Source organism: Microcaecilia unicolor, chromosome 11, assembly GCF_901765095.1.
Source record: "Microcaecilia unicolor chromosome 11, aMicUni1.1, whole genome shotgun sequence".
Lineage (NCBI taxonomy): Eukaryota > Metazoa > Chordata > Amphibia > Gymnophiona > Siphonopidae > Microcaecilia > Microcaecilia unicolor.
Genome location: NC_044041.1, coordinates 121,009,913 through 121,023,153, shown reverse-complemented (window position 1 = coordinate 121,023,153; position 13,241 = coordinate 121,009,913). Strand labels below are relative to the sequence as shown.

The 13,241-nt window shown below is 42.0% G+C and overlaps 1 protein-coding gene across 24 annotated transcripts in view; it reads right to left on the bottom strand.

Moving 5' to 3' along the window:
* NRXN2 (neurexin 2) overlaps positions 1 to 13,241 on the bottom strand; it is a 1,346,335-nt gene that overhangs the window by 805,440 nt on the left and 527,654 nt on the right. For all 24 annotated transcript variants that reach the window (XM_030218496.1, XM_030218492.1, XM_030218493.1 and 21 more), the window contains one exon: positions 10,772 to 10,891. In XM_030218496.1, coding sequence (XP_030074356.1) covers positions 10,772 to 10,891 — 120 coding nt within the window. The remainder of the gene's footprint in view (positions 1 to 10,771; positions 10,892 to 13,241) is intronic.

Below are 13,241 nucleotides of genomic sequence, written 5' to 3'. Positions count from 1 at the left end.
AATTCGTGCTTAGCGTGCATCATTCCGGCACATGAATTTCGGCACCATTTATTGAATTTCTCCCAATATGTATACTTTGGGATAAAGGTGGTCGAGAGGACATATGACAGAGACATTTAAATACCTCCATTAGCTAGAAGATGAGAAGCCAGTTTGACTGCTCATGGTCTACTGAGCATCTCGCAACATTTCATCTGTGGAAGAACTCCTGGATCTGGTAATAGAGGTAACTCTGGGAGACTTTATGCTACATATTGAAATACCTGACATCACTGTTGCTGATTTACTCAACACAATAAGCAACCAGAAGAAGGGGAGTCCAAAGCACAAGACAAACCAACGAGAGAAAAAAGCACATGGAGCCTTCAAAAATGTATCTTTATTAAGGGACTCGACATGGCCCGTGTTTCGGTAAGGTGCCTGTGTCAGGGATCTGTGGAGTATCACTCTCTCTCTTGACGCAGTATAATATACCAAAAAACCCATCTATTTAAAAAAAATTCACAATAATATATTGTAATCAAGAGCACATAAACAGTTTTGGATCTCTGAAAATCCTCAGACTACACAGTTGGGCTGCTATGTATGTGCCGCAGTCAATGGCACTTGGCGATGCGTAGTCTGAGGATTTTCAGAGATCCAAGTCAATTCTTGAAGGCCCCTTGTATTTTTTTCTTTCATTGGTGCCTCAACACAACAGCACCACTACGATTCATAGAAGTGACCAAATCTACAACCCATGGAAAGGTTTATGGTTTATTCAGATTTGATATGCCACTCAATAAATATGTCAGAACGATTTACAAAGAAAGTCAGGGTACTCCAATTTTGATCAGAATAGAGAAACAACCAAACATGCATACTGATACAACAATGCTAAACTTGATGTTCTGCAAAGGAGTAGTTATCCTAGTGGTATTGAGGTAACACGGGCAGATCAGTTTCTAATAACATTTTCTATAAAGGAAAATATAAAACAGAAGGGCTCTGCTGGAGTCTGGAAGGAAATTCTAGACATGAGAAAACTGCTGAGAGTTTCCTGGAGGCTTTGTCCTACCATTACATGGATGAAAAGTTCCCTACAGTTAGAACAGGTTGGCATCTGGAATACATACTGAGCTCCACAAAAGAAGGTCCTATGCTCTATAAACAAACGCTCCATGTGAATCTCCCAGAATAATGGGTCCTTAAGCACCAAGGATGTAAAACAGAAAGGAAGCAGCATGAATACTGCCTAGAAAAGGACAGGCTCAACTGTAGGAAATACATGGCAATGTACCGCCATGACTTAACAGTAAACAAAACAAAAACAAAATTCTCTTAATACAATCCCACAAGTTCAGGCAGCCTTTAAAAATTGCAGCAGCTATGAAATCTCTCTCCATACATCAAGATGAGTCTGATTACAGTGATAACATTATGACTCGACTACTGTAATGCCCTGTAAACTGGACTGGCAACAAAGAGTTAGCACCAGCTCTAATGAATTCAGAATGCTGCAGCACGACTGATAGAGAGTTGCAAGTGGTGTGACCACACCACCACCCCTTTTCTGCAAAAACTGCACTGGCTACCACTACCTCACAGGGCCAGATTTAAAGCTCTCTTATTTTCAAGGTCCTCAGATAAAAAGGGACCAGAGTTCCTAAAGAATAAATTACCCCCTTACACAGCTTTGAGGCCTCTAAGATCCTCTTAAGGAATATTGCTAACTGTGCCTTCATCAAAGGAAATCATATGATGTGACACCTAACAGTGAGCCTTCACAGGAGTAGCCCCCACAGTCTGGAACTCTCTCTCCCAGAGGGGCTACGCCTAACTCAAGACTACCTCTATTTCAGGAAGCAGGTAAAAGCCTGGCTCTTTTTCCAAGCTTTTAATACATAGGGCAACTAACTGTCTACTCACTCAGCATCTGGACTAGCTTGCTGCACAGTCTGGAACTTAGACCAGTTCCTCATATCTTATTCAACTGTCTTCAGTTTAGCCACCATCTTGGCTATCTATGCCTCAATTGCACTTACCGTCTCGGCTACCTACTAAACATGTGAGCATCATATCTATGTTATTTGAAGGTTCTAGTGTTTCATTTGTATTGTGCTGACATCATGAGCATCAGTATCTAGGTTATATGAATGTTATACCATGCTGCCTAATGCCTGTTATGGTGTATTGTTTGTATTGTGCTGACATTTTTCATATTTCTGTTTATGAATGTTCTGCTGTGCTGTTTTACTAGCATTTAATTTGCCTGTCACCAGGTTACCACATTGTTTTAACTGTATTTTACCCTCACATTTGGTCGTTTTATTGTAGCTATGCTTTTATACAACGATTAAGCTATACCTGTTGTACACCACCTTAGGTAAATCTCTTTATAAAGGCAGCTAATAGATGACTGTACAACTTTGGAAAAATGAATAAAAATATACTTTTAAAAAAATCCACACAAATAAATAAATAAATAAAAGCAATGATGTAGGCCTCCTTTTAACAGGAAAGGAGACTCTGGAACGAGGGGTAATACGATAAGGGTGAGAGAGGACACACTCAGGAACAATCTAAGGAATTTTTCTTAAGTAAAAGGAGGTGAATGCATGGAGCTGCTGGAGATAAGGACAGTATCTGAATTCAAGAACTTATAAGACAAGCACTGAGGATCTGTGAGGGAGAGGAAGGGATTGCAGAGCTCAGCAGTTGGTGTGGACAGGAAGAGTTTTTTATGCTGTTATGTTCTATCCAGTCAATATACAGCCCATGGTAGTCAGACGTAGGCAGACTTAGCCCTGGATATTAAATGCCAGGCCCCTGCATTGAATGACTGAGGCTAATTCGGCATGTGCTAGTTACAGGGTCTTATGCAGGTCCCGGCTGATATTCAGTCAGGGTCCATATAAGACACTTATGCAGGTACCAACTGAATACTGACTAGGACTCACATTAGGGTATCTGGTCAGGTCCCACCCCATCCCCCCACAATTTCAATCTCCAAACTATCCCCCAGAACATCATGACTTCCCCCCCGCCAGGGTACCCCTGAACCTACCTGCATAATCCCTGCTGGTCTAGTGGGGAATGGACAAGAGTAATGGCCACTCACTCGTACTCTTCACGGTTGCCCTTTCAAAATGGCTGCTGTGAGCTTTAGCTGAAGTACTGAAAGGCTGCTGCTAGAGGTCACGGCAGCCATTTTGAAGGGGCAGCTGCAATGAGCAGAATCAAATGGGCGTCACTCTTGCTCTTTCCTTGCTAGACCACCAGGGATTGAGCAAGTAGACCTGGAGGGATCCTGAAGGAGAGGAATTTCTTAATGGTTTTTTTTGGTGGTGGGGGGGGGGGGGGGGGTTAGGAGGGAGGGAGGGAATCAGAAGGGGGAGTTTCTTGATGTTCTGGTGGGTGGAAGGAAAACTTGGCACACTTCAGGCTTGTACCTGGAAGTAATACAGATGTCAGCCAATATTCAGAGCCGGCACCCACATAGCTAAGTGGGCGTAGTTAGGACGGCTTTTATTGTGGTCCTATATGCCCGCTTAGCTATGTGGGCACTCGCTCTGACTATTGCTGATACCCACATAACTGCTGGCTTCTCCCCGACTCCACCTCTATAATGCCCCTGTGTATCAGCCGGTCAATGCCGATATTTAGTGACACTGCCCGATTCACTGCCACTGAATTTTGGCAGCTGGCTCACACAGTGCAATTTTAGTGGGCAGGAGCCTCTCCCACCTGCTTAAATCATTTTGACTATCGACCCCCTATTAATAGGCAGTGGATTCTCTGATATTACATTCCAGGATCAGGCACCTCTCTATGCACTGCGTGTGTAGATAGAATGTATTTGGATACAGGCAGCAGATGATGTTTTGTATATTCCTGAGAATCTAGCATGTGATGTTTTTGTTCTTTCCTGAGAAAGTAGCAGAATAGCAGGTGATGTTTGTACATTCCTGAGCAGGTTCACGAGCTGTTCATGTAGAGTTGTTCTTGTAAGCAATGCATGATCATGGTTGTGTAAGCAAAATGTAACCAATAGTAATGATAATACATGTAATATCCATGAATATTCATAGAGTATATAAGAAGGGGATTGACTCCCAAATAAAGAGTTTTTTGCCCAGACACACGAGAGGAGAGTTATTTTGCAACATCTGGTGACCCCGACGTGATCGGTGAAAACGTGACGTACTTACTACGACTGGAACAGTCAGCGCGCCATTCCTTCTACGGAACACTGTAAGTATGGGGGGAAATTTAACATCATCACATAAACAACATGCACAGGAGCTATATACTATAACGCAAAGATATGGTTCCTCCCGAAATCCAATAACTCTTAAAGATATAGAGCGTTTAATTGAGGAAATAGTTTGTCAATGTCCCTGGTATCCAGAGAAGGGATCATTCGATCCTCAAACATGGGAAAAGATAGGGCAGCAGTTTCGTTTAGAGCCTAGAGTTTCGACTCCTATATTATTGACTTGGAGAGAGATATATTCTACTATAGTAATTCTCTCTTCTGGATTGACAGGCATTACTAACGAAAATATATCCAACAAATTGCCAGGCAAGACCTGGTCTCTTTTACCTCCCGCGACTCTTGGACCTACACCTTCTCCTCCTTCTTGTCGGCTGGCCACCGATATGGGAAGGGAAGAGCAAAACAAAACTCCTGACTTTACTACTACTACCCCTAATAAACCAATTGAAAATATCCAAAACAACAACGCTAATGATAGCGTTATTATTACCAAAACACCAAAGAGCGTAGAACGACCTAGTTTAATTCAATTAGGTATACAGCAAGCACGAAAAATTGGTGAATTCATTTGGAACGATGATCTATGGGATAATTCGGAACCTAATCCTAATTTATACCCAGTTACTAGAACTACAACAATAGAGGCAGGGAACGAAACACATCATGCAGAATGGACTGCTCTACCTTATCAAGTTTTGAGAGAATTACGTAGAGCTATCGTAGAATCAGGTTTAAAAAGTTCATTTGTTCAAGGCATGATAGAAGGGATTAGTAACGGTTACTTAATGACTCCAAAAGATTGGAAAGACCTTTTCCGTATGCTGTTAACTCCTGCGCAATATGTAGTGTGGGATAATGAATATAAGCAAGCAGCACAACTTATCACTGGGACTAATTTGGTGCCTGATCAAATTTATGGATCGGGACCATTTTCAACCCTTGATATGCAAATTCAACAAAACGATACCTGTTTTCAAGCCATAGGCACTTGTATCTTGCGAGCATTTAAAAGAACACCAGAAGGGAATAAACCAACAAAATCTTTTGCATCAATTAAACAGGGTGCAACCGAATCTTACCTTCAATTTGTTAATCGATTGCAGGAAGCTGTAACTAGGCAAATTGATAATCTTGATGCGCAAACAGAGTTATTGATTAAATTAGCCCAAGAAAATGCAAATTCAGATTGCAAAAAGGCATTGCAGACTGTAGCTCATCGCCCAGGAATTACTTTAGCAGATTTATTGAGCGCATGTGCAGATGTGGGGACTCATGGTTATTCTATGAATTTGTTAGCAGGAGCTATACAAAAAGGTAATAAGCCACAGGGGACGTGTTTTAATTGTAAGAAACCAGGACATTTTCGAGCTCAGTGTAGAGCCCCAGGAGGGGGTGCCAACTTTGCAAAAGGACCTTCTCGACCTTCTCGAAAATGTCCTCGATGTCAAAAAGGATATCATTGGGCCAATCAATGTCGCTCTAATCCAATTAATTCCACACCGCCACCCCCAAAAAACTTTGCTCCGGGTTAACTCCTAACCTCGGTCCAAAGGGAGTGCAAGGGTCTTTTGCTCATAGTACTACTGCTACACAAGGTAGTGCAGGAATTGACCTTATTGCAGCGGAATGTAAAACTGCCATCTTACCTCATGAAGTTTTGGTATATAATACTACCTTTAAAGGACCCATTCCAGCGGCTACTGTAGGTTTAGTATTACCTCGCTCCTCTGCATCGAAGGCAGGTATTCATGTTATCCCTGGAGTTATTGATGCTGATTACACAGGCATTGTTAAAATTCAAGTATGGTCCTCATCACCTTTAACAATTTCTCCCGGGGACTCGTGGGCACAATTAATTATTTTACCATATTTTACAGCACCTATTCCTTCTACTGTCTCTCGTACAGGGGGCTTTGGATCTACGCGACAGGTAAGTGCAGTTTTAAAACCGGTTTCTAATGCACGACCCACTGCTCAATTTTTATTGCAACAAAAGCCCTTTGTTGGTATATTAGATACCGGGGCGGATGTTTCTGTCATAGCTTATAAACAATGGCCTGTGGAATGGCCCATTGAAGATACTTCACATGTGACAGGAATAGGGGGAACTCAGTCAGCCTCCCAAAGTTCTCAATGGTTATCTATTACATATCCTAACGATACCAAGGTTCTAGGACATATTAAGCCCTGTATTTTACAAGTACCCTTTAATTTATGGGGTCGTGACCTTTTGGAACAATTAGATGCATCATTGATCCTACCTGATTAACAGTTCATAAATATGTCTTTTTCTCTTCCTTTGGAATGGAAAACTGACAAACCTGTTTGGGTAGAGCAGTGGCCGATTACCAGAGAAAAACTGTTGATTTTACATCAATTGGTGGAAGAACAATTACAATTAAATCACATTGAGCCTACCAATTCTCCATATAATACTCCGGTATTTGTGATCAAGAAAAAATCCGGAAAATGGAGATTTTTACATGACCTACGAGCTATTAATGCGATTTTAGAACCAATGGGCCCGTTACAATGTGGTATTCCAAATCCTAATTTGATTCCTTATGATTATCAATTAGCTATTATAGATCTGAAGGATTGTTTTTTTTCAATTCCTCTCCAGGAAAAAGATTATAAGTCGCATGCCCGACAGTTATGTATCATTCAAAATGGATGCCTCTTTTTATGCTTTACTGTTAACCCTCCAAGGTTACTTGGAGAATCGCCTTTCTTCTCTCTTTATAGGTCATATCCGCAGTCATCAACCTTTTCCTGGTGGTCTGTCTGAAGGGAATGCTCGAGCGGATCGCCATCTTCATTTTTTCTCCACAGCACACTGCAGTCATGAACTTCATCATCAAAATGCACCTAGCCTAGCTCGCCAGTTTCAAATTTCTTTAGAAGAAGCTAGAGCTATTATCAAAAATTGTCCACAATGTTCCTTTTCAGCTCCTACTACCTTTTTTCCTGGAGTTAATCCTCGTGGTCTGGAAGTTAATAGCCTCTGGCAAATGGACGTTACTCACTTTCCCCCTTTTGGTCAATGGTCTAAGCTTCATGTGGTTGTTGATACTCATTCTGGATTTTTGTGGGTCACTGCACAAAAAGGGGAAACTACATCTCATGTCCGCTCTCATCTTCTCCAAGCTTTTGCGGTCATGGGTGTTCCTAAAACTCTCAAGACAGACAATGCCCCTGCTTATACTTCCACCTCCTTACAGGAGTTCCTGACCCTCTGGCATATTGAGCACCTTTTTGGTATCCCCTATAACTCCACTGGTCAAGCTATTGTTGAACGTGCTAATCGCACACTGAAAACTGCTTTAAGTAATCTGACTACAAAAAAAGACGGTATTCTCCGTCATAGAGTAAGCATTGATGAATGCTTAGCACAAATCCTTTACACACTGAATCATCTCAATCTCATCAATAATCCTGCTACAAAAACTTTTTCTTCCAGATTTGAACAACATTTTCGTACTCCTGCCCCACCTTTATCTCGTCCTTTGGTCATATACCGACAACTACCTTCTGATCAGTGGAGTTCCCCTGTGCCTCTCCTTACCTGGGGTCGTGGTTACGCTGCTGTTCAAACAGATTCTGGCCCGGTGTGGATTCCAGCAAAGTGGGTGAAACCTCATGTCGTGGCATCAAGGTCTTCACAACCCAATTCCCAATTTCACACTCACCCTTCAAGGACCGCAGATGCAAACACGCAAACGGTCAGTGACTCGTCAACCTAATGCTCCTGTTACTTGGGGACAAATTAAAGCCTTGAGTCAACAAGCTACAGAGACTTTAGAAAAAGCTCATATTGAAAAGACTGATGATAACTTCGTAGTGGCTATTATTGCAGCGCTTAATGCTAATTCCATTACATTGCTTCTACTGTGTTGTTGTTTGTACATACCTTGTGGACAGTCACAATTACTTCCCACAAAAAATATTTGGGAAGCGTTTGCAATTTCACTGAACCAAACTGATTTCTGTCTTTCTCATCAAAAGGCAGTTGGAGAAGTTTTGGCAACTTGCCTGATTCCAGTATGTCATGATCCTAAAGATATGCAAAATGATACTTGGTTTTATTCACAGCTTCCTGTTAATTCATCCTATCGAAATGCTTCTTATGAATACCATAATTGGGGAACACAAACCCTGTTGCCGCCTACTTTGGCAATGCATGTGAGAACCAATCAAATAGCTAGTATCAATATGACATGTGCTCGTATGGTTAATTGTACCCGATCAAATTGTGTTAATTTTGGACCAACTTTGTTAAATTGTAGCTCCTACGAAAATGTTTCATATATTTATAAATTTACTCATTTACCCCCTGGCTGGTTTTGGTCATGTGGAATGTATACCTTTAATTATATTCCAGCTAATATATCTGATGGTACTACATGCTGTCTAAGTCGACTCACTATGGTACTTCCCAGTAAACATATTTTATTTTCTAACTCCTCACATATGCGATCCAAGCGTATGACCCTTGCTGCCAATTGCAATGATAATGTTAAATTTCTGAGTCAAACTGAATATCTGGCACTTGCATTTTCATTAATAGGTGTCCCTGCATTGGCAGCGGCAAATGCAAAAAATATTCGTGAATTAGCCTGTTGGGCAATTAAATCAATCAATGCAACCTCCACTGCTATTAGTTTACTTAATGCTGAGCAACAGCAATTACGTCATGGAGTTTTACAAAATCGAGCAGCCATTGATTATCTTTTATTACTTAACCATCATGGTTGCGAAGAGTTTCAGGACATGTGCTGTTTTAATTTATCTGACAATTCAAAGGCCATTGACAAACAATTAGCTTTCCTACGGAATTTAACTACTCATATTACTATTCATAATAACCTACTCTCTGATGTATGGGATCAATTGTGGCAATGGATCCCTTGGACCTGGCTCCGCCCTATTATCCAGTATTTAGTCATTGGTATTTTTGTTTTCACTATTTTTTGCTGTTGTATACAATGCATTCCTAACCTTTTTTCTTTATGTTTTCCTCGTCCATTCGCTCCAACACGTCACTCTGCTCAATATGTTTATAAGCTATTACAAACATCTCCACCTCCATCTCCAGCTGGCACACCACGGAGATTTCATTAAAAAAAAAAAAAAAAAAAAAAAAAGGTGGAGATGTAGATAGAATGTATTTGGATACAGGCAGCAGATGATGTTTTGTATATTCCTGAGAATCTAGCATGTGATGTTTTTGTTCTTTCCTGAGAAAGTAGCAGAATAGCAGGTGATGTTTGTACATTCCTGAGCAGGTTCACGAGCTGTTCATGTAGAGTTGTTCTTGTAAGCAATGCATGATCATGGTTGTGTAAGCAAAATGTAACCAATAGTAATGATAATACATGTAATATCCATGAATATTCATAGAGTATATAAGAAGGGGATTGACTCCCAAATAAAGAGTTTTTTGCCCAGACACACGAGAGGAGAGTTATTTTGCAACATGCGTGGTGGAAACTTATGTTGGAAATGAAAAATTTTACGTTACAGCAAACTACCAGATTGCATATTTCTAATCTGGTGAAAGAGATGGGGGGACTTTCATCAAGTGCACACATGTATGCACTGAAAGAGTGAGGTACAGGGTAGGGTCTATATCCCACAAGTGAGAAGGGACAAGGGTACGCATACACTTTGGATAAGCTGCAGGAAAAAGTAGAGATGGAAGTAGATTAAAAAAGTCTCCCAGCAGAGACATGCAGGACCAGGTGTTAGATGACTGAGATCCCAAGTCTCTACCCCATTCTCCAAGCTCTAACAGGGTGCAGAGAAAGGAAGAAAGAGAATTAAAAGTCAAATGTTGATCCCTTCTAGCCAAATAAGAAAATTCCCAGGCCTTCAAGAATTTGAAGAATGTTGCCCTTCTCTACAGAAGATAAAGGAAATAGTCCTTCAACTTGAGGACAGACTCTTAGGAGCAAACACTGATATGGGCTGGATGTGGAATAGACCTGGAGACCAGTCTTTTGTAAGCTGTAACAGAAGGAAAGTCACTTTCTCCTTTGGGAGCTGTGTTATGAGAGCTTAGCCTCAAACAGGTGATTCCTCAGAGACAGTGCGCATCAGTGAAAAAAACGTTGTCATTAAGAGTCAGAGTGGAAGCAACGATGGCTGCCAGAGGAGCTATGGCAGTGTAAACAGAACTTACACGGCTGTACAAGTTACAAGATAGCCACTCCTCTCATCAGCATCCCTCTACTTATGATCTGCATCAACAAAGAAACTGTAAACTGGAGCCACGCTAGTGTCTCAAACAGGCCATAAAACACAAAATGTAACATCTCGACAAGCCATAGATTTATTCTCATTCTACACTAATACCACAACATGCCACAGGCTCTGTCTACAGGACATGTCCGTATCTACACAGGCCAAAAATAGGATTGACAGCACTATCCCCCTCTCCCCAAATGCATATTAGCCAGAAACAATAAAGAAGAGAACAAGGAGGCAAAGGTCATCCTACCCATCTGTACTTACGATCATTGCAGACAGGACCACTGTAAGAGGTCATAGAGCAGTCACAGGTGTAGCCATCCCACTGCTGGAGGCAAACTCCCTGGTTTGCACATGAGTCCTCCGTGCACGTGGTGCTGGGACCTGAGAAAGACAATGGTTAAGAGAGAAATCAGGTAGGACTGTAATTGCCTTGTGCATTAACAATCATCATTTCCAGATGCCTTTTTATCTCCACATATAGGGAACAGTTCAATAATGGGACGCCTGGTATTACAAAGCTTATTCTATAAGGGAACATAGAGGCCTACTTTCCTCTATAGGGTACCATCATAACTGCACCTATAAGTTAGGCATCAGCACTTATGCTTCCCATACAGCTTGTATAATTATGTACACCTAAGTGCCAGAAATATGTAAGTTATATAAGTGTGAGTCCCACTCAGACTCTGCCTATTTGTATGCCCTCCTGTAAAACACACATTATATAAGCTGTAAGCATTTTTATAGAACAGTGCTTAGATGGAATTTTACATCTGTGCATGTATGTGTAGAAATACAAGGAACAGAACACAGAGCAGACAAGGAGTCCAGAAAATTCTTTATTGAAAGAGATCTGACATGGCCCACGTTTCGCCAAAATGGCTGCATCAGGGGTTGAACAATACACTAAGGGGCCCTTTTACTAAGCTACGTAAGCGTCTATGTGCGCCAAAATGGAGTTACTGCCTGACTACTGCATGGCTGTTATGGTAATTTCATTTTTGGCGCTTGTCCAATAGGCGCATATGAAAAATATTTTAAATTTCGGGCGCGCGTAATGGATGCGCGCCAAGTGGCATTTGGCACGCGTAGGTCATTACCACCCGGTTACCGCGTGAGTCTTTACCGCTAGGTCAGTGGCTGGTGGTAAGACCTCAGACCCAAAATGGACGCGCGGCAATTCTCATTTTGCCGCATGTGCATTTTCGGCAAACATTTTTAAAAAGGCCTTTTTTACAGGTACGTTAAAAAATGGATTGGCGCACACCCAAAACCCACGCCTACACTACCGCAAGACATTTTTCAGCGCACCTTTGTCAAAGGACCCCTTAGCTTCTATCGGGGGTGAGAGAAGAAATGAGGCTGTTGCCTTTTTCCCAATTGTTGCTTTACTTTTCAAGGACTACTGGTTGTGATCTTGGATATACAATTGTTAGCTGGGATATGCCGTATTTTTCGGACTATAAGACGCACCGGATCATAAGACGCACCTAGGTTTTAGAGGAGGGAAATAGGGAAAAAAATTTTGGACTATAAGACGCACCTTTTTCCTCCTCTACAACCTAGGTGCTCTGGTGCGTCATGTCCGAATGTCTCCCGTTTCCAGGGTCTGTCCGTCCGTCTCCCTCCCTCCCGAGTTCCGGGATCCCCAGCCCGCCCTCCCTCCGAGATCGCCCGCCCTCTCGAGTTCCAAGATCCCCTTCCCTCCCGCACGCCCTCCCGAGTTCCGAGATCCCCTTCCCTCCCTCTGAGTTCTAAGTAATTTTACCTAGTCGGGGCAGCAGCAGAAGCGAAAACCATGCAGCCTCGGCACGTCACTCTTCCCTGTTCTGTTTTTCTCAGCTTCTGGAAGACTGGCAAAAGAATACAAATCCACACAGGAAACGTAAACGGGCAGGAAAAGCTGAGGATATAGAAGATGCTCTTCTTCGGTGGTTTTCTCAAGTCAGGAGCAAGTCAGGAGCAGACAGTTTCCTGTCAGTGGTCCACTGCTTATGGAGAAAGCTAATCAGCTAGCTGAAAGTCTTGGACTAACTGAATTCAAAGCCACTGTTGGATGGTTGGAAAGATGGAAGGAGAGGAACAACATAAAATTCAAAAAACAAGACGCTGATGACTTTGGTGCTGAAAATTGGGTTGTTTCAGTTCTTCCTACCATCTTGAACGAGTTTGCACCTCGTGTCATTTTCAATGCTGACGAAAATGGTCTCTACTGGCAAGCAATTCCTGATGGAACACTTGCATTCAAACAAGTCGAAACTACAGGAGGTAAAACGCTGAAGGACCGACTGACGATCCTCCTTTGCTGCAATTTGGATAGGAGTGAGAAGTTGGAACCACTCGGGATTGGAAAGAGGAAACAGCCCCGTTGCTTCAAGAATGTTAAGCGACTTCCTGTGTTATACGAGGCTAATGCAAATTCATGGATGACTGGTGAAATTTGGAAGCAGTGGCTAAAGAAGTTAGACACTAGAATGCGGGCACAAAAGCGTCAGATTTTGTTGCTTTGTGATAATTGTGCTGCACACAGTGATGATGTCAGGCTGTCTAACGTCAAGGTGGTCTTCCTGCTACCAAACACTACCTCTCTGATCTAACCTATGGATCAGGGCATAATAGCCAATTTCAAAAAACATTATCGGGCTCTTGTGCTATGTCGTCTGATGAGCGTTATGGATGACCAGACTGGCAAGGATAAACGTGCTGTTGAACTGGCTCGTAATCTATCACT